At 49.7% G+C, this 21,025-nt stretch overlaps 6 protein-coding genes across 6 annotated transcripts; 4 read left to right on the top strand and 2 right to left on the bottom strand.

Moving 5' to 3' along the window:
- Positions 1–1,621: 1,621 nt before the first annotated feature.
- Positions 1,622–3,414, top strand: SLM5_1 (asparagine--tRNA ligase SLM5; the record flags this gene model as incomplete). The annotated part of the gene is made up of 3 exons (XM_046083394.1): positions 1,622–1,887; positions 1,963–2,083; positions 2,161–3,414. 3 exons carry the CDS (start codon positions 1,622–1,624, stop codon positions 3,412–3,414), a joined length of 1,641 nt encoding a protein of 546 aa, XP_045939351.1.
- Positions 3,415–4,160: 746 nt separating this feature from the next.
- Positions 4,161–4,484, top strand: LDX57_001747 (uncharacterized protein; the record flags this gene model as incomplete). The annotated part of the gene is made up of 1 exon (XM_046083393.1): positions 4,161–4,484. One exon carries the CDS (start codon positions 4,161–4,163, stop codon positions 4,482–4,484), a length of 324 nt encoding a protein of 107 aa, XP_045939350.1.
- Positions 4,485–5,095: 611 nt separating this feature from the next.
- Positions 5,096–6,769, bottom strand: LDX57_001746 (uncharacterized protein; the record flags this gene model as incomplete). Its single annotated transcript, XM_046083392.1, has 1 exon — positions 5,096–6,769. One exon carries the CDS (start codon positions 6,767–6,769, stop codon positions 5,096–5,098), a length of 1,674 nt encoding a protein of 557 aa, XP_045939349.1.
- Positions 6,770–16,497: 9,728 nt separating this feature from the next.
- Positions 16,498–19,106, top strand: PTH2 (camp independent regulatory protein). The gene has a single exon (XM_046083390.1). It carries the CDS (start codon positions 17,245–17,247, stop codon positions 18,607–18,609), a length of 1,365 nt encoding a protein of 454 aa, XP_045939347.1. The 5' UTR covers positions 16,498–17,244; the 3' UTR covers positions 18,610–19,106.
- LDX57_001745 (uncharacterized protein) lies at positions 16,790–17,152 on the bottom strand (the record flags this gene model as incomplete). The annotated part of the gene is made up of 1 exon (XM_046083391.1): positions 16,790–17,152. The coding sequence occupies one exon, from the start codon at positions 17,150–17,152 to the stop codon at positions 16,790–16,792; it is 363 nt and encodes a 120-aa protein (XP_045939348.1).
- Positions 19,107–19,401: 295 nt separating the features above from the next.
- On the top strand, positions 19,402–20,588 carry LDX57_001743 (uncharacterized protein; the record flags this gene model as incomplete). Its single annotated transcript, XM_046083389.1, has 5 exons — positions 19,402–19,601; positions 19,700–19,776; positions 19,849–19,932; positions 20,056–20,124; positions 20,188–20,588. 5 exons carry the CDS (start codon positions 19,402–19,404, stop codon positions 20,586–20,588), a joined length of 831 nt encoding a protein of 276 aa, XP_045939346.1.
- Positions 20,589–21,025: the final 437 nt, after the last annotated feature.

Here is a 21,025-nt window from a genome sequence, read left to right as displayed (position 1 = left end):
GTTCACGTAACCAGTTGCAAACCACTTAAAAAACACTTCCAAAGCGCCTGTTTTTTTAAAAAAGAAAATTCCCCCGAACTCCTGTAACCGCTTGGAGACCGCTTAACAAGCACTTGATCCCTGGTATTTTTTTTTTCAAGCATCGTTTTCCTCGGCATTGACGCCAGCATTTTCCTGCTCATCGTTGTGGGTAGCCGGGGCCAATTTGTCGCAATTAAACAACAAGAAATGCTCGCAAAGATTGATATCTTTGCAACAATTTCTACGGTCGCCACAACTGCCGCAGGGAATCTTTTTGCCCATATTTCTGACCAGCTTCCGCATGTCCGTGATATGAACCTAAGCAGTCATTAATCGCTTGCCAAGCAGTTAATGAGTGGTTATAATCTTACCTTTCCGTCCTTTTTAGTCAGGGGCAAAGCTGGCAGGGGAATCGAGGCATTGCCAGAACCAAATCTGCCGCCGCTACTGCCGCCGCCAGTACCTTCCTCAAGCTGGGGCTCCTCACCGGAAAAAAGGTCCTTGTACCATTCTAAGCAGTTGTAGAGCAGTTAGCAAGTGCTTGAGAATCAGTTGTAATCATATTGAATATCCGTACTGATGGACCGATCCATTTCCTTCTGTCCGACCCGACCGCCCTTGTTATCCTCTGCCAGGCTGATGTTTTCATGCGCTTTGAGGTGGGTGCGAAGGTTATTGGTAGCCGTGTATTTCCTCTAAGCAGTTGACAAGCAGTTAGCAAACAGTTAAAATCATTTTATTTTTTTTTTCACCTGGCCCTTGGCGCAATCCTCCTTCCGGCAAAAAAGCTCTCCGTAGTAGATAATCAGGTTGCCGGCACTATCCTAAGCAGTTCCAAATCAGTTAGCAAATACTTGAGAGGCTGGAAACAAAAGGTTTCCTCGAAGTACTTATAAAGCACTTCTCAGTTCCCTTTCTGAAAGGTTTCAAACCGCTTTCACTCAAGTGCTTAAAAAGCACTTTTCAAGCAATCTTTCCCTCCCTTTCAAGTATCCTTTCCACGAAAAGATTGCTCAAATGGAAAACGGAATGAGGTAGGAATCAGACAGAAAGAAGGCGAAAATAAGGCTTACCGTTTCGTAGGGGGGGAGGGTGAGCTGCCCAGTGGGCACCATACGCAGATACCAGCAGTACCACTTCTGAGGGGAAAAGTTAAAACAACTGCTTCGAAAGCGCTTGATAAGCGGTTACTCACATTTTTCGCCAGATTTGCCATCGTGGCGGCTCCGAAGCGGTTGCGGAGCGGTAAATGAGTATTTGTAATGAAGAGTGTATCAGAGGGCTTTATAAGTGTTTGGAAAGTGCTTTATTGAAGAAAGAAAGAAGGGGGGGGGTCGAAGAAGGTGGGTTGAATACGAAGGTAAGGTGGTGTAAGAGGTCGTGCGAATTGAAAAGAAAAAATTTGGTGGTGCGAACGTCACGTGACCAAATCCTGCTTAATAAGCGTTTTCGGCTCGCGGGACCCACTTTCAAGAGGTCAGGTCAGCTGCAACCACGCCGCGCCGGGGGGAATTCTTCCTCGGACCCGCCATCCCATCATCAACATTTCAACTCCGGCACCACGCAAGAGCTCCGTGCTGCTCTAACTTCTACGTGAGAGATGCAGATATGGCGAAGGGCCTTTGCGACGTCTGCTGTCAGACTTAACCACAGATCTTCGGGAAACGCGGGGCCGTCGCTGCTACGATGCGCGCAGGTGCTCCAGAAGGGCCGCAACGGGTCCTCCAGCCTTGAGGACCAGGAGATCCAATTGAACGGTTTTGTCCGTTCGGTTCGCAAGCAGAAACGCTTCGCCTTCGCACAAATAACCGATGGGTCAACCGCCGAGCCGGTGCAGGCCTTCTTGAAACCAGCGCAGGCGGCAGAGTACGTTGAATCACTTTCCATCACTTCCATATTCAACGGCCCCGAGACCTAATGGACTCCCTTTTCTTCCTTTAGCTTGACTACAGGGACCGCTGTCGAGATATCAGGGGTTTGGAAAGCCTGTCCACCTGGCAAGGAGCAGAGCCATGAGCTGCAAACCACGGCTGTGAATGTCGTCGGTGAGGCAGACCCCGAGGTAATTATACTACTCCCTCTGCCAACGAGCTGTCCTAGGTGCAAACAAGGCAGGCTAATCACAAACGATGAACGCAGACATATCCGATTCAGAAGAAGTACCATACCCCCGAATTCCTACGCCAGGTCCCTCACCTCCGTCTCCGAACCCCGTTCAACTCCCTCCTGTCGCGTTTCCGCTCCGAATGCCTCTACCACCTCGGGAATACCTTTCGCGAGGCGCCCAATGGCGGGTTCGTCCAGGTGCACCCACCGCTGATAACATCGTCGGACTGCGAAGGCGCCGGGGAGACATTTACGGTGATACCGCGGGGAGAGGCGGCGACGACACAACCGGACGGCGAGCATTTCTTTCGGGCGCCGAAATACCTGACAGTGTCGTCACAGCTGCACCTGGAGGCGTACGCGGCGGAACTCGGAAACGTCTGGACCATGTCACCCATGTTCCGGGCGGAGAAGAGCGATACGCCGCGCCACCTCAGCGAATTCTACATGTTGGAAGCGGAGATGAACTTCATGCCGGATCTGGACTCGCTGACCAACTCCGTGGAGCATATCCTGCGTGATGTGACGCGACGGTTATACGATAGCCCCGTGGGCCAGGAGATCCTTTCGGCGAAGCGATCGGGCGAGTCAGGCCAGGAGCAGGCACAGGCAGACGGAACCACCACCAGCAGCCCGGACCTACGACAGCGATGGCAGGATCTTATGGACGGGCCGAAATGGGCCCGCATGACCTATACGCAGGCGATCGAGCAGCTCCAAGACGCCGTCGCCAAGGGCACCGCGTCGTTTGAGTACGCGCCCATCTGGACCGACGGACTGCAGCTCGAGCACGAGAAGTACATCGTCGACGAGATCTGCGGCGGCCGTCCCGTCTTCGTCACCAACTACCCCAAATCCGTGAAGCCTTTCTACATGGCACCGTCCGACACCACCAACACCAGCACCAGCACCCCCCACGAAACCGTCGCCTGCTTCGACCTCCTCCTCCCAGAGGTCAGCGAAGTAGCCGGAGGTTCTCTCCGCGAACACCGCCTCCCCAACCTCATCCAGAACATGCGCGACCACGGCCTCATCAAGTCCGAGCAGTCGCCGGCGGAAACGGCCGGCACCGACCCAGCGGCGACCGACAAGCCACTCTACCCTTATCTGCAGCCCGGTGAGGACCTCGCCCACCTGGAATGGTATGCCGACTTGCGACGGTGGGGCACGGCGCCGCACGGGGGCTTCGGAATGGGGTTTGATCGTTTCTTGAGCTATTTGGCAGGTGTGTCCAGTATTCGGGATGTGGTGGCGTTTCCACGATACTTTGGCCGCGCGGATTGTTAGATTTGTGTTGCGTTGTATTGTATAGATAGATAGTATCGTGGTGATTACCTTATGGGGATGTGTATTTCTAGATGTAACTATGGAGAAAAGAGAAGAATGACTTGTACTGTACGTCAATTGACATGAATCCACCTGTATGCTTTATATCAACATATACCACAACCACCACCAAACCATACCATTTGGTCCTTACTATATAGAAAATGCCATCCGTCTACTTAAGTATCTACTTCGCCACCAATATGTATCGAAATCAGTATCATCTGTACAACAAGCCCCAACCAACTATAGATTCCATCTCGCACGATGAAATCATCAACCTGACCCCCTCCCTCTCTCGGTCTCGGTCCTTCAACCGGATCCGGATCCGTCAAAAGTAAGCTTAACAGCATACCAGGTCATAACAGGCAGGATAGAAGTGTCTTAGTAAAAAAACCTACCAAGGCAGAAGACACCATCGTGGAGGGAAAAAAACCCAGAATAAATAATCCCCATCCAATCCAGACGCCGATCCGGAGGCGCGAAACGCCATAGGCGTCCAAGCTGGTATATCTAGTTTGGGTAGGGCGCGAATAGGATAGGATAGGATAGGATAGGATAGGATAGGGTAGGGCATGGCAAGGTAGGGTAAGTTCAAATCCCTTACCCAGAAGCTTCAAGCTTCATCCGCATCCGCCGGCTTTCGTTGAGCTGAGGAGAGGCTGAACTAAGCGAAGCTGAGCTGTCAGGTCAGGTCAGATCAGGTCATGTCAGATCAAGACCGTGGAAGCAAACAAACAAACAAACAAGCAAGCAAGCAGAGGCCAGACCAAACCCCGAGAAGTTCAGCCGTCATGACTCACACTTTATTCAGCCACCAGCCACAGCAGAGGCCGGGAAGTGAATCGAATGGCATGCAAATCCCGCACTCGTCACACTCTGGGAAGAAAGAGGGAGAAAGGGAGGTGTATCCGGACCAGCGATCCGAGCCATTGTTCGGCTCGTACGAAGTTCAAGGTGGATGCGCCACGCGCCCGGGTTTCTTTCTTGCATTCTCGTCTCGTGCTCTTTCTTTCCGGCAGTTGAGATGAATCCTTCGAAGTCGAGGGTAGAGAGGGGAAAAGAAAAGAAAAGATAGGTAAAACCCCCAGGATCGAACCAGACCTTGATCCAACCTAATCTCTAACGATATAGTTCAGAAGAAAACATGACATAACCACATAATTAGAACTAATCCATGACGAAGGGTTCGTGAGCATAACTTAAGACTGAAATTCAGATTGTTCATAAAAAGAGAGAAAAGAAAGTTTTCTCGGGATCTTGGGGGATTGCCTTCCATGGATCATTCGCCCAGGATAATGGGGAGTAATAGCTTTTACTAGTGTATGAGTTAAATCCTAATCAGAAGAGCGTACCAAATATCAGGTAGGTTAAGGTAGGGTAGGGGAATTGGAGTTGATGGAGAACAATGATTCAGAAAGAGAAACAGAACTCATGGAGTTTCCACGTGGCAGACCAGGCATGTTTAACGCAAAGACCAAATGACTCGAAGCCAAGATTTGGAGAACACTTGGCGGCTTGTGGTTCTTGGGACGAAAAAGAGGCTAGGCAGAAGTGATTTGATTGTTGCTTTTATGCTTTTCTTTTCGTTTCGTATGCGAGAAGGAGTGTAAACGCTATTCGCTTAATCCGGTTGATTCGCCTATTCTGCTCCGTTCAGGCAACTGCTGGGATCCAATAGCTGCGGATCGCCAAGCAACCTGTCCATATCCTCGGTGCGTAGGCCAATGACCACGTCCACCCCGCTCTCAGTCCAAGAGTGGATCTTGGATGGCGTCCCGCGCGCAGATGGAGGCGCCTCTTTGATGAGGATGAGCCCGTCCATGGCGGGAAGCACCCCGTCGGCGTAGCGGACTCCGCTTCCTAGGCCAAGATCGATCTCGTAGAGTCCGGCGCGTGCCCAGGGCGTCACCATAATATGGCGTCGGCCCAGGAATCCCTGCCAGATGCGTTGTGGGGATTTTTCATACGCCAGGCTGTGCAGATGTGCCGCCACCGCGTCCGCGCGGCTCACCTGACCGATAGTCTCGCGAATGCGCTGGGCAATACGCCGCAGCGAGCCGGGTTGGCTCGCACTAGCCGTCGCCTCGTGGCCTGTCATCTCAACATTCATCATAATGGTGGGTGACCCCATGAAATGCTCGCCGAGCTGGAGAACCGGACGCTGCCCGTACGTAAGATCGCAGTGGACCGGTCCATGGTCTTGGTCTAATTGCCGGGCGCGGTTGACGCAGGACCAAATATGGGCCAGAATCGAATCGTGCCGGCTGATTCTCTCAGGTGATGTTGCTGTTGTTCGTGTATCAGAAGATTCCGTATTGGCTTCCTTCCAGAGGACTTCCACTTCTTCGGACGTCAGATGCACCTCGTAGACCGACGCTGGCTCTTTCGAATTCCATTCTGGCCAAGGGATCGGCTTGCCCGCGGGAGTCAGGTCCTCGTTTTGAAATGCTTCGGGGATGCGGGGAGGTTTGTCACAATTGGGATTTTGCGTCCACCAGTCGTATCGATGAAATGGCAAGCTATGCGCCTGGTCGACGATAGCCTGGTCGGCGGTTGGGGCGTTAATGTCACCGGCCGCAGAAGAATCAAGTGCATCGGGCTGGAAAACCGGGTGCAACGAGGGCAATTCCGAACCAGAGAGCAAGGATCGGCTGACCCTCGCCAAGTCCTTCACGAAATGTATCAAGGTATGCGCATCGGCTAGCGGATGCGCGCTCTTAACAGTAAGGACAAATCCTCCGCACGCCAGCGTCGTCAGCTGGATAGCCATTGTGGGCGGTAGAAGACCCGCATAGTTGGCAACTATGGGCTTGAAGAGATTCTGGAGCGCTGTTTGAGGGACGAACTCTGCAAAGGGGACTTTCAAGCGGTCCCACAAACGTTGAGATGTAGTTCGAGAGGTGGGACATAGCGTTTCCAGAGTAGCTTCGCTCCTTGCGACGGAAAACTCAATGCCGGGATCCAGAGACGTCCCATATGACACGCGGGCTCGGCCAAATCGTCGGGCATGTGGCGGTATGTGCTCTTCTTGTGGCGATGGCGCATTGGCAATGGTGTTGACGATGCTCAGAAGCCCGCACCAGTGCGGATATGCGTTCAGCGTGATCTGTAACGACTGGCGTAAATGATCGGACAGACGCAATTGATCTAAATGTTTTGGCTCGGGACAGTCGAAGAACCAGGATGCACAGGAGGCTTGGAAGTCTACCGAGGTTGCATCCAGTAACGACAGAGGTGTAATGCGCTCAGTGGTGAGCCTCTGCTGCGGGAACAGCCTCTCTGACTGGGTGATAGTAGTCTGGAACAATGCCATGGTTGGAGTATACAGTAAACAAGGATACTAATCCCCGACGGAAACACACTCTATTGGATACCTTTTATCCTGGTCGACATGATGACCTTATTCTGCGCAGGATTGTCCTATCTTGAGTTTCAGCCACGGTTAGTCACTCTACAATGCAAAGATGAGCCATCATGAATCGAGTCCTGTTTAGCGCTGGCTAGCGCATCCAACCTGAGTCACCAAGGACTAGTAAATGAAGGAATGCAGAGTCGAGACACGATAAGGATCGCCATTGCAGGTAAGGAGAGATGGTGGACGGCCACCGCATATTTCTCATTGAGACCCGTGATGGCGTCAGATGTCTTCTGATGGAAGAAGGTCAAGACATCGATCGTCTGTAGTCTGTACAGACTACGGAATAACAAACCAAGAGTCCAAGACTACAATCGGCAACACGTGAGAGCAGGTGATACCAGGTGATAACGGGCGGTCAGTCGGGGCAGTACTGGGGGTTGTTTCCGTTTCCGTTTTCCTCGCTCGGCCTCGTCTTGTCTGTCACTCTTCGCCGGTCGGCCTTCTCTAGGGGCCAAAATGTCTCGCCCCATCTCCAACATACGGCGGTCGGAGTATGCCTAGCCAAAATGCAACTCTGGAGCTCGGCTGCGTATGCGTCGAAAAGAAAAGTGGGTTTGGCAATCCCCAAAAAATATACGAGTTACACTACGGAGTATGTGAATTACGGAGTACTCCGTACGCCGTTCATTGCACAGTATAGGCAAGTGCAGAGAGAGAGAGGGCGATAGTGGACCCCCGGAATGGACGGACTACGGAAGTTTTGATGACTTTCTTCCATCTTCGACGAGAGTTTCTGGAACGTCGGTCGTGTTTCTCCCCGTGTCCTTTCGTCTCCCCGGCTTACCGCGGAAGGTTGAGCCCATGTCCATGCGATGAGCCATCCCAAGAGTTCAAGACCCAAAAATCCCACACGGCCAGAAGCGGGAAGGCTGGGAAAGCAGGAACACAAGACCTGAACCATTTGAACCCGGTCCAACTCTGACTGGCTCCATCGGATACTTTAATCCCTCCAAGCTGCGGTCTGGGCGGAGCCTCGCTACGACGGTTTGACCCAATTGGGCTGGAGGGGGGCGCAAAGGCGCGCGATCCACATCGTTTGGGTCGGTCGGAAAAGAGAGATGTCCGACTTTTGTCTTACTCCATTTTCATTTTCCATGATCCAGATGGAGTTCTTGACTGGCCGAGACAGGCGAGGATGGGCTTGGACGGAGTTCTGAACAAAGCCTGAAAGGAGACATATCCACGAGACCATCCTTTCTTTTTTTTTTTTTAATTACTCGTTGCTATCTGAGCGCCACGAAGTTACACTCCACGGAGTATGCCCGTATTCGATCCTCAATTCGAGGGGATAAGGGCCATTCAGACTGCATTGTTTCTCAAGAGTCCCAGGACCAAAGAGATTGCGGAGGATCCTACGCGGGGAGGGGAAAAAGAATGCCAAGTTGCCAACCTTACTGGTGTTAAGCATATTCTCTCGGCCTTTTCCCGGTGTTGGTTGGCAGTGAGCCAGTGACACTGCCCAGACAAGTCCCAGACTTGGGATGACGGATTAGCTCGTATTAGCATTTGCTCGTGTCGGGACGGAGCGCTCGGCGGACTCATTAATCTCCATAAGGAATTAAAAGGACACTTGGTCGCTCGCTCGCCTTTACCTAATCGGCCCGTCAGATCCGTGGAACGTATCAGCCTGTTTGATTTTTTTTTATTATTATTATAGTTCTTTCTTTTATTATTTTCTCGTTTATTGATTATGGATACCAATTCGGGCTTTTGCCTCTCGGAGTTAAGAGCAGAAGAGAGGTGGGTTGTGGTGACAGTGCCAGGTAAGTGGAAGAAGGTATAACCCCTTACCCCCGGTCAATAGGGACAATAACTCAATCGTTTAGGTGGCACAGGTCCATAATCAACGATCGTCCACTCTACATGAGACTCTTGTACTGGATACTAACCGCCCTATCCAATGTAATGTACTCCGTATGTAAGTCAATTTAGTCGAGATGCGCATCCGACCGACAGCCGGACGCCGCGGACGAACAAAAAAAAAAGGATGCATAAATACGATCAGCGGAGCCTCGGAAATACAGAAACCAGGAGGCAAGACTGGACCACGCCAGGCTAAGCCTTGGCTATCGGCTTGTCGAGGGTCCAGTCGGAAAACTCGTGTCACTTCGTCGTTTCTGGGCTGGCGACTGGTCGGTGGAGATTCACTTGGCTCTGCAGCGCTTTGACGCTTCGCCTGGATCAGGGATACGCATCCTTGGTGTGGGAGGAGGAGAAGGTGCTGTTGACTGGTTAGTGGTGAGTCCTTAACGGAACAGGTTACCAACTTGATGTTAGTCGACTTATTTGATTTCCGCCACGATGCATGGTTCCATCGGGGATGAAGTCCAGCCATCGGGCATGACTTGACCTTTTACTTGTCTTACGGGGGACAAGGTAACAAGCTGTTGCCAGGGCGGGGGGCATGTTCATAAAAGCACAGCCTAAAAGACTAAACTCCTGCAACTAGAGGACTAGGTACGTTTACACTTTACAGTCAGCTGGATCATGGATTATGGATAAGCCCCCGTTCTCGCCTTTTGCCCCTCTCCCTCCTTCTCTGTACCTTAAGTCCTTAACCTAATCCAACAGACTATGATCGATCATTATGCAATGGACGGTTGATCCTGTCTAGCATTGCCTCCGTTAGGTAGTTGATCTGCGGCGACAAGGTAACCTCACGACAGGAGGGTGGATATCCCACAATATTTAGGCGTCGGCACGGTTGAACTATCACCGAGGGGCAAGGAGGCTGGTAACTAGTACTCCGTAGACCCAATAGCATCCTACGGTGTACGCGCTGAATTTCCTGGCCTTGATTTGTATCATTAATCATTGATTATTATCGTCGAACGCCATTATTATTGATAGCTTGGGAAATAGTACGGAGTAGTTCCTGATGAACAGTAACCCCCTCGGAAATAACCAGGATTAGCCTACTATTTTAGTTTGACTATTGACTATGGGGAACGGCGTCTAAAACAGAACCAAAACAATTTAAATACATAATCGAATTAGAAAAGGAAGGTACTAAAAAGAAATGCAACGTGGAAAACAAGATAGAAAAAATCAAAATAAAATCCCTCTCTAAGAGTTTTACCCCTAAACAAAGAGAACCAAAGACCGAAGCCAAGAAAACCACCACATCATTTCTTTGTCCCATTTCCCAACCAAACTTCTCTCACCTTTAAACCCTGCCTTACCTTAACCCAATTATGCTAGTGGGGATAAAAGCCCGTGCAACGTTTCATAAAAGACCTTCCCCCCTCCCCCTTGCCAACCTTGATTCCAATCAAGGGTTACATCGGCATGCAAGTGCAACCCATCCATACCTTACCAGTTACCTACCAAGCAAGATCGTCTGGAAAGGACCGAACATACCAATGATACCATGCTGCTTTGTCTGAGACTGGATCACGGAACGCCCCTCGTGCGACCTGGGCGGATGGATGGGACGGGAATGGGGAAGCAAGGAGAGGGTATCCGTAGGAGGGGGTTACTGGTTTGTATCCATGTTTAAGGGGAGGGGGGAATATGTTTAACAAATAAAGATAGACTGGAAACTTGGTTCGTGGAAGGATACGATATGTCAGTTGGGGGAAGTTCCCGTCGTGACTAGTTAATAATAATAGCTCCGTGGTTACTGTGTACATACTGGGTCGATAGCTAGTTTCAGTCCATACCTATACTATAGTCAGGCTAAAAGGGCTGAAGGACGAAGGCAAAATGTGATCTGGAGTACGGAGAGTTACTCCTTATGTATGCAAGTATCTGCATCTTCACAAGCAAACCCTACCTCGCCGATTTATATTTAGTTGCCTATGTATATATCGCTCATTGCGACCCCGTACAGTACAGCTATATCCCATGTCGAGTACTAATAGTTGTCGGGTTCGGGGATTTTTGTGTCTGAGTCATGAATGTGCGTATTATTGGCTGAGCGGAGATTATGCATTTAGTCCAGTGCTACCAGTCAGTCATACAGGTAGCATCGGGCTGGTCGCTCTGGGAATAGACCTTGGAACGGAGCAGGGATGGGTTGGTCGGGGTGATGGCATTAATATTGGACACGGCGAGACGGGGTAAGTATATTAACACTAGACTATAATATATTATAACTATCCTATACTGCTATTAGGGGAAATAGATGCGAAGCCAACCCCGGCTACAAATTAGAAATAAGACAAAAGCCGTTCAGAAACTCAAAAGTTCAGCTGATTAAAAAAATCCCGTTGGTCAGGATCCGGTTCCCATATCACAAACCAAAGCTTGATCCCCGAGAAGGCTGGGAGAGTTTGCAGGGGTGGCATCCATCTACCACGGAACAAACACTCAATCGACGATCCGCAATCCATGATGAAAGGTCAAAGGAGGGGAAACGGAGGGGGAGTATCATAAATTTAAAATTAACTTCGGAACCAAGTTGAAGAACAAAGAAAAAAGAGGGAAAACAAACCCAGATTGGCCCGATATTATCGATATTCCATACTCCCCGTACACCCCAAAAACAAGAAGTCGCCTCGGGCTCTGCTCTGAATGTAGTACGGGCAATTTTAGCGGATTGTGATATCATTCAAAGGGGGTACCTTGCTTGACATCATGTCCTACACTTCCGCGGTACATCGATTTCCATCTGAGTTGTCAGCCCCTCCTCTGCTGCAGACGGGCTCTGCAGGTGATATATGTACCGAGGCCGCCATACCCGCCGGATGAACTGGTCGGTCAGAAAAGAAATAAAGCCAGGGAAGTCAGCGGTGCAGGAACTATGATCGTTCCCCTCACACGGTACCAGCATATACAGCTGCGGGACCGGAGTATGGGACGGAGTTGGTAGGTAGTCTACGGAGTACATTCAAGGCGCACTTGCCTAGCACCTGTCAGGTTGTCGATTAATCTTGTTTTTTTGGGGGCGAAGATATCTGACTCGAGGATGCATGAGTGTATTGTACGGAGTATGTCCGCAGGATGTGCTGCTGTACCCCCCCAAGACTACACCGTAGAGTAATAGTCAAGGAATACACCGTAGTTGATTGATTGTTACATGATTAACAATCATAAAGTGAGTATTTAACCAAATCAGAACAAAGGAACCTGTAAATAAATGTTGATTGCCATGAGATTTCTATGGACTGAATACTCAGTCTTGATACCACTAATATACTTCTAATCCTTCTCTCCCTCAAACTCAGCCTTTCAGCCTTCTGCCCTTTCCTCCTGCTCATGTCTTATTTTTGTCCCCTTCCCCCTCCTCTCCATGTGAGACATCAGCTGCAAACTGCCTTGTACTCCTGACTCCCAAAACCCGCCAAATTGCTTGGCCTAAACAATTTACGCATCTCCAAGTGGGCCGGCCAAGCAGCCAAGACGACCGGCCAGGATTCGACCGACTTTGTTGGCGATACGCTTATCCTGAGCGCTAGTGTGGCTAGTTAGCTGCTTGTACGGAGTACCATAATAGGTTGTAAGCCGTAACCCACGCTTTAGTTACGCGGTAGCCTGGACGGCAGCGTCGGATGTTCCCATTTTCATAGCGAGGTAACTTGTTAAGTAATTAAATCGGTCATGTGTAGGTGCATGTGCATGTGCATGTGCCTGTCTTTGGGAGTTTTCAGTTAGTTATTCCATCATTTCTGCTTGTAATAATCTTACCAACAATTGTCAACAGGGCTGTGTTGTAAAATATAGCTCGTCCCTGAGTCACTTCCTTCTACCAACACTGGGTACTATTTCTAGTCCAGCATTTACTACATCGGTATTAAGTCAGAAATCCATGGACCGTTATAGTATAGACAGTAAGCAGAATATGAACCGGCCTTGCGCCTCTCGATACATTCAAGTGTTCTTTTATGAATACAATAATGTCACGGCCAAAGCTCAATCCTGCGACTGCGCCCGCCAACTTTATCTGCGACGCGGATCAACGTGACTGGACAATAAATTCCGGGCTCTGGATTCGAGAGGGGCTGCTGATCGGGCAAGGGAGGGAATGCGAATTTTCTTTTCTTTTTCTTTTCCTTTTCCTTTTTTTGTTTTCTCTCAAACAATAACCAACTAGCGATTATGCATTGTATTATGATAGATAAGTTTAACCTGGGTAGCCTTATACACTGTATGTGAATCCTTTCCGCCCAGTCTTACGTGGCTTGGACCATAGTTTGCATATTCCTCTTTTTGGCATCCTCTACCCTACTCCGACGGACTCACTCCAGTCAGATCAGGTAATCTGTCACGATATGCCCGGACTCGGTTAGTCGAGTGTCGCGAGGAAGATGAACCGCCTTGCGCTTACTTTAGGAGCCCCAGCTGTACTGTAATCATAAATCAACCTTGGTCCAACATAGATTAACTGATGACCGAGCTGTAAGTCATAAGCGATAAGATTCGTCAAGCTTTCCGCATGTTGATTTTTTTTTTAATCCGTAGTTTTTACTTATTCGTAATTATCAACCCTTCCATTCCATGTCATCAAGGCCCTGGATGACGGAGAATTCTCAACGTACGTACATACGTACATACATAGAATGTAGGGCGGTCGTTTTGAAGCAAGGGAGGGCTGCCTACTCCCAGGTATCTAGGGTAGATGCATTTCTAGAACTAAACAAGTTTCCCGGTGGTTACATCACAGAGCGTCTTTTAAACGGAATATTGGATATCTCGATGCCTACAGAGTATGGAAGTACTCTCTCCCTTCGCTGGAGCATTGTGCGCATACTTGCTAGCAAGCAAGCTGTCAAGGCTTGGCCAAGCCTGGCCACGGGGCGCTTTCTATTTTTTTTTTTTTTTTTCGTTTCTTCTCGTCCCCTTTGTCTCAACATTTAATATATTTAATCTGTACCCTGATCATCGCATCGCCATCTGTCATTGCCTAATAGAGTTATAGATCAGTCGGCTCAGGTTAATCCCTGTTTCATGCGAAGGAATGGGGTTTCAGGTGGAGGGAGGTGGGAACCGGGAAGGAAGCCTGGGAGTGGGAGGCAAATTGGACCTCGGACTTTCCGTCTTTTGTATTACACATTAGTATTAGTTATTCTTCGTAAACCGTAAAGCGCGACAGATTCGGTTGGCCGGCCTTTTGTTTGTTCTGGAATGCGACGACGCGGGTCTTGGATCTGACTGGGACTTTTCGATTCGATGGGATGGGCGGATTACTGGCTTGTGTTTAGTCTTACCTACAAGAACTACGAATTTATCTAAGTGTATAGACTACCTACCATTGTTAAACTATATTATACTTTGGATCAAGTCCGTTGGAGTAGGTATCATTAATAATGGTTTGCCTTGGAGGAGTAATGCAAATTATGTATGTATAACTCGGCGGTCGCTTGACTCTCGTACCCGTATTTTCAGGCATCCGCATCCACTCTCGTGGACTGAAAATACGAGACCCGTCGCCACAGTGGCTGTTGTCATCTGCTGGGATCTGGATCTTGTTGACGAGGCGGAAGGAATTAAAATAAGATTAAGTACGGAGTAGTAATGGGAACTGATAACAACGAAGGGCGAGAAAACAAATAATCATAATAATAAATAAGAGAAAGAAAAAAGCGACCGACGATGGCTTGGTCGCCAAAAGGCCAGAAGGCAGAGTCAGACCGAGCCTAGCAGGTCCATGCAACTGACTAGACGGTAAAACGGCAAATCAATGTCGTCAGCCTTGGCTCAAAAGGGTCACTTTCGGGCGGAACCGCTGCACAACCTGGGGCGAGTTTAACCCTATTTTAGTCATTCTTTCACAAGTATAACACGTTACAGATTGTTGGGTTTGGGACTTTGGGGGGGGGAGATTCGCCCTTGAGTCTGCCCCTCTGCTCCGCAGTGCATGATTCTTCCACCTTGATTAGTAGTTCGGATTTCGGAAGGAAAAAAAAATTCAGATGAACCTAATTTTTCCTTTGGTTGCCCGAAGGCCGAGGAATCCCAAGAAAAAAAAAGAGAAGAAAAAAAAAAAAAGGAAAAACCCATATCAATAGGATCAAGTGGGCCTCATTGAGGGGCCTTGTCCTCTAAGCGAGCTTAAGGTTCCTCGTGTTGGATTAAGCTTAAGCTTCAGAAAGTCGCGCACTAAGCGCTTTTTGGCTGGAATCAAGCGATCAGAGCGCCACCAGTATCTTTCTAGTGTATTACCGTACTGTTTTCTTCTCTTTTTTGAATTCAATCTTTTTTTTTTCTTTTTCCATTTTAATCTATTTCAGTTTATGCTGTGATTTCATTTATTCTGTCGGATTTTATTGTTCCCACTCTGGCCAAGAATCCTCAATGCGCATTTGGCAACCATTTGTGCCAAGGTCCGATGGACCTTTTCTTGTCCACCAGAAACTGGGGATTATCCCGTGCAGCGTCCGCTATGAGTATCTGGGATTCTGGTATGTAATGGTGTAATGTAGCCCTGCGATGGGCAAGTAAGCACTACCCAACAATGTGGGCGGAGGGATGAATCCTTTGACCTTATTGAGAAGAAGGATAGCGCCTAGCCGGGCTAAAATCATACATAATAAATATGAATGGACAGGCAGACTCGAGAGAATCCAACATAACATAATAGGAAGAAGGGAAAATCATCGTGAGAGCGAGTCAGGGATCAGTCATTAGGACTCTTCGAGAGGCCTTATATTTTCTTTTTCTTTGCCCGTACTAATACACAGTACACATTTACACATACCCTGCCGACCCCCCCCTCCATCTCTCCAGCATCTCAACAAGCTTAGTTTAGGATGCCCCCACCACCCAACTTACTTTCTTTTTCGGACACTGATCGACTTGCTTCTTTGGCCAGGGATCATCCCAACTTCGGTGTCTGATACTGATCATTTCAGGATGTGAACGGTCGCCTACAAACGGCGCCGACCCGGCCAGGCCGGAACCATGGATGAGCGACAACGAAGAAGAAAAGGTTAAATTCAAGGTTCTATTTGGTCTGATGAATCGTGCCATTGCCCAGACGCCTCTAGAGCGACCAGGCGAGGTCCATTTGCCGCACAGTTTCTTGGGGTTTATCCACTCGTCGCTTTTCTCGGCGCCAGCGTCGCCTTCTCGTTGCGAGGCCAAGCAATCGTATTGATTCTCATTACCTATCGATGCCATACGCCGTAGGATATTGGTTGGTAACCTACTATCAGAAAGCGAAAGATTATTCTATTTCTGTTGGAGTCCTGAGTCCTGATTCATGTGGCCGGGCGTTTTCCATGGGCGACGGTTACAGCCACTTAGGTATAAAACACCAAAACTAAGAAATAAAAAAAAAAGATTAAGGTAATAATGATAAATTGGGGGGGAAAAGCCAAAAAGGAAAAGAAAATGTAAAAGAAACGAAAAAAAGAAAAAGGACGAGAAGGCCAAGACAAAGTTAAATAAAAGAGCACACGCACAGCCAATCCAATCACAATGAGCAGAAATCCACCCCGACGAATAATGCTCAATAAGAATTAGATAATAATCCAGATTGGGATGGAGCAGGGAAGAAAATAAAACAAAAACGACCCTGTGGGGTCCAGATTGCGTCCCCACTCCATCTGTCTTTGCTTGATGCTTTAATTCCTCCCTTTGTCTCGTTCCTTCTACCCTATTATTATTGGTAGTGGTATTATTTTATTATTTTCATTATTATTATTATTTTGATTATCATTTCTTTTCTTTTATTTTATTTTCCTTCCCATGATTATTATTACTACCTACTACTAGCCCACACTATTTACTGACCTACTCCTACTCCGTACTACAACCATCTATCTACCTTACCTTACCTTCTTCCTCCTTCCAACTCTCTCTCAACTTCATTCATCCCTCCTTCAACCTTCGCCTTCATCCCTCTCCCCTTGGGGTAACCAGCTGGTAAGTTCCTTCAATGTCCTGTCATGTCGCATGCACCTCCCTTTTAGCTCGTTGTCCGCACTTCCTTGACTCGGTCCGCCTGCATTCTTCGTTTTATTCTCCTATCGACTATCCCCACTCCCTGCTTCCCTTCCCCTTCCTTGCTGCCTGGATCTCTTCACATTCCAATCCCCCCTCCTTCTCTTGGCCTGCCTGCCCTGCTTTTGAGTCCTTTCTTCGCTGTACATGAAACATTAACGTCCGCCGTAGTTCTTCAGAACCCTCGTCGCTCAATTCCGAGCTTGTTTCCGGCTCGGACTGGACTTTCCCTCTTATTAGCCGCCTGAATTTCCTTTCCGGGAAATACACCACGCTTCCACTCGGGACTTTCAGCTTCCCGTCAACCACCACCACCAGGCAGCGAAATAAATTAAACATAAAAATATAGCTTGAGCAGGGAGAAGATTGCTTTGCCACCTTCTCCTGCTCCATTTGCAATCACCATTTCTCACATCACGAAGCCGCCTCCTTTAGCGCTCAAACCCACCATCCCTACGGGTACTTATTCCGATCATCGCAGGTGGATGGAGACGTATCACGGTCATGTCCGCACTCCTGCGGACGCTATCATCCTCTTTGAGGCCTGTCGCATCGGCCTCCTCCCTCGCGTCCAGCGACGATTGTCCGAAAAGGAACGCCAGATGATTCGTTCCGGCTCGGTCTTTGTCTGGGATGAGCGAGAAGCGGGGATGCGCCGTTGGACGGATGGCAAGTCATGGAGCGCTAGTCGAGTGTCGGGCAGTTTCCTCACTTACCGCGAGATGGAAGGCAAGCGCGGGGGCACCAGCGTCTCGTCAACAACCATCCCCAGAGCTGGAAAGACCCCCGAAAGCGCGCGGGGTAGTGACGACGATCGGGCGGACGGGCCTGATGAGGGCCCCGATGGATATCGATATAAGCCTGACGGCCTCATGAAGCAGTCTTTCAGTATCACAACTTCGACGGGACAACATCTGCACCTTATCAGCTACTACTCCAGATCGCATCCGTCGGCAGCCAACCTCCAACAACCGTCTTCAGATCCTAATTTGCGTCACGTTCGTCCCCAAAAGGGTCTGTACCCCGAATCGACCGTGAACGACCAGCAGAATCTCCCAGTTGTCACTCGCGGGCCCATGCAGGGAGCCGCCTACCCGGTACCTCCCCATCCCATGGGGGCTTATGCGCGCGCAGCAGCCACCCACCCTCAACCCTATACTCCCACATACGCTTGGCCTCCCACTCCGCTGGCCACCCCGCCAACGGTCCCGGTGCATTACCCGTCATATCTCCCTCCCGCGAGCAATGGCCAGGTCGCCGCCGCCTACGGGCACCACCCCCAACAAGCGCATGCGGGCCTGCCTCCACCGCCACCACAACAGCACGGGTTGCCGACACCGTACGAGCGAGCAGTTCACCCGGCGGAAGCCGTCGTGCCTCAGACCGTCCCCCATACAGCAGTGCAGCATGCTCCCCTACCTGTGATCGCCGGCCGGTCACCGCGACTGGTTACGGAAGCGCATGATCTTCACCCGCGCAGCCCTCCAGAGTACGGGCCGGCCCCTGCTGACCTCCGACGGGCGTCGCCACGCACCCATGCCCGCTCCATTCCGCACACCAATGGGTTGACCGCCATGACACGGAGTCCGCGCCTATTGAGCCAGCCTCCTGCCCCTGCTCCCCCAGGCGCAGCGGCCAAAATCGCCGAAACGGGCCCCGGTACGACGGTACCCAGCATTGGATCCCTTATGAATGGAGGCCCGCCGCGCGGCTCTCTACCATCCATCGCGGTCCCTCCCGCGGCCAACGGACGCGCCGAAGGCCCGCGAGACATTCCCAGCGACAAGGTTGGGTTTGGCGGAGAGGATATGCGCGCGCTCCGACAACTCGACCGAGTGTTTACTGCATAAAATTCCCTGCAACTATGCATATTTATCCCCACTCATCTTCTTTTTCAACCGACCAGTTCAAGTTCTCCTTTTCAGATTGAAATTCGGGCTTGATCCTTTACTTTTTGTTTGACTAGCTTTTCTGCATAAATGACTTGGTCTTCCTTCGGGAGGGCTCGACCTGATGGAATGTTTTCTCATGATGGATTGATTTTACCCTGTTCAGTTAATTTGCCTTTTTTCTGATTGATCACGGATCGGCGTTGTACAAGAGGTGCATAACTCGATTTCAAGCATGGGTGGGGCCATCGTTCTTTGTTATTATATCTTTTATATGGTTGTTTACCGGACGATGAGGATGGATTCCGCTCGTCGCATTGATGTTGATATCATATCATGCATTTGGAGGGCCGGTTTAGTCTGGTTACTTGGGTACTTTGTCCAGTTGACTACATTTATTCATTTGAGTGACTGCGATGCAGTACAGGCACAGATACCAATTGATTACATTGATGTTCATCCTTGGGCTCGTAAATTGTCCTACGTTCAAGTTCTATATGTAGAAGCTATGCGGGGACCGACTCGGAAGACAAGGCCCCGAATACCCATCTCTGCCCCTCCCCCTCCCCCGTGGGGGGTTCAATTGATCGGCTGTCTTTGCTCCGACCATCTGAGTACCTACGTAGTTATACCCCCTCACTCGTCCTTCATCTTTCAACCCACTTCACCCTCCTCACTCAACTCAACTCAATTCATCCCAACTCTCAGAACCAACCTCCACACCTGAAAGGATAACAGAATACGCCCATCAAAATGTCCATGAGCATATCCGAAAGCAACCGTCCTCGAGACGGCTTCCCGCGCCCATTCCCGAACACGCCGTCCAATGTTCTCGAGCAATTCCAAATGGCCGGGAAGGTTGTTGTCGTGACGGGGTCCGCGGATGGGCTGGGGTATGCGATTGCTGAGGCTATGACTGAGGCCGGGGGGAATGTTGCTATGTGGTATAATTCGTGAGTGTCTTTTGGATTTTCTTGGGGGAGGATGGATGGTTGGTGGGGGAAGCATTGTTTGGTGCTCGTGCTGCTGGCTAACATGGCTTCTGGAATAGGAATGATGTCGCGATTCAGAAAGCACAGACGTTGGCGAAGACGCATAGTGTGAAAACGGGCGCGTATAAAGTTGATGGTGAGTTGAATCAATTCGATTCATGTGCTGTGGACATCAGCAAGCTGTGTGCATAATGCTAAATGCGCGCAGTATCGAACGCAGAAGCCGTCCAGACGGCCATTTCCGAGGTTGTGAAGGATTTTGGAAAGATTGATGTCTTTGTCGCTAATGCTGGTATGTGTGCTCCCGTAGATGTACAGATGTGTACAAGTGAAGATTGTCAAGTCACCACCTACTCTCTACCTGCTTCCTTGATCTATATCCTCGCTAGGACCTGCACAGCTAACAACCTCATAGGAATGGCCATTTCAAAACCCATCCTCGAGCAAACCCTCGACGAATACCGCCAGCAAATGTCCGTGAACGGTAAGCATCCTCTCCATTCAAGAAACCACCACCATCGGTCTACTAATCCCATCCAACAATAAGTCGACGGCGTCGTCCTCGCCTCCAAATACATCGGCGAAGTTTTCCAACGCCAAGGCACCGGCAACCTAATCATCACGTCCAGCATGAGCGCGCACATCGTCAACGTCCCCGCCGACCAGCCGGTCTACAACGGCACGAAAGCGTTCATCACGCACTTCGGGAAGTCGCTGGCGCGCGAATGGCGGGATTTCGCACGCGTGAACATCGTCTCGCCGGGCTTCTTTGATACGAAGATGGGGGCCGGGCCGGAGACGGTGCATGAGGCGTATCGCATGGCGGTGTTGGGGAGACAGGGCCATGTTAAGGAGATTAAGGGGTTGTATTTGTATTTGGCGAGTGAGGCGTCGAGTTATATGACTGGGAGTGATGTGTTGATTGATGGGGGGTATGTTTTGCCTTGATTTGGTTGGATAGTATATAGGTGAGGATTGGGATGACGGGTTGAGGTTTGATAGAGATATTATTGGGACGCTTTCTGTACATGGGGCTTCTAGTAGATTTACATACAAATCGACGGAAATCATAGCATAGGTCGAGAGAAATCCGCCCAGAGAAGCATACAATGCCTGCGGTTTCAATTGAATATACATATACATATGTACTTAATTTTCCAGCCAGGCCGATGGCTTTCCCTTTCCTTGTTAGTCGCCACCTTTTGCTCACTGAGCACGGAGTGAGCGGAAGACTGAGTGCCCTTAGAAGCGAGTAATCTTATAAACTGTTTTCTAGCTAATGATGTTCTCCTTGCCCGTTTCTCTACTTCTAGTCCGTCATACTCTCCAAAAGCCCGGCACTGTTATTACGAAAATGATAAATAATTATTAAGTGAAGCTGTTAT

The sequence above is a fragment of the Aspergillus melleus genome (assembly GCF_016097325.1).
Source record: "Aspergillus melleus strain CBS 546.65 chromosome Unknown contig1, whole genome shotgun sequence".
In the NCBI taxonomy this organism is placed as follows: domain Eukaryota; kingdom Fungi; phylum Ascomycota; class Eurotiomycetes; order Eurotiales; family Aspergillaceae; genus Aspergillus; species Aspergillus melleus.
The sequence above is the reverse complement of the archived record's forward strand: the minus strand, read 5'-3'. Positions and strand labels throughout refer to the sequence as shown.

What these genes read in the sequence shown, in the direction of transcription:
- PTH2 (XM_046083390.1), top strand. Translation starts at nt 17,245, where the DNA reads ATGGAGACGTATCACGGTCATGTCCGCACTCCTGCGGACGCTATCATC.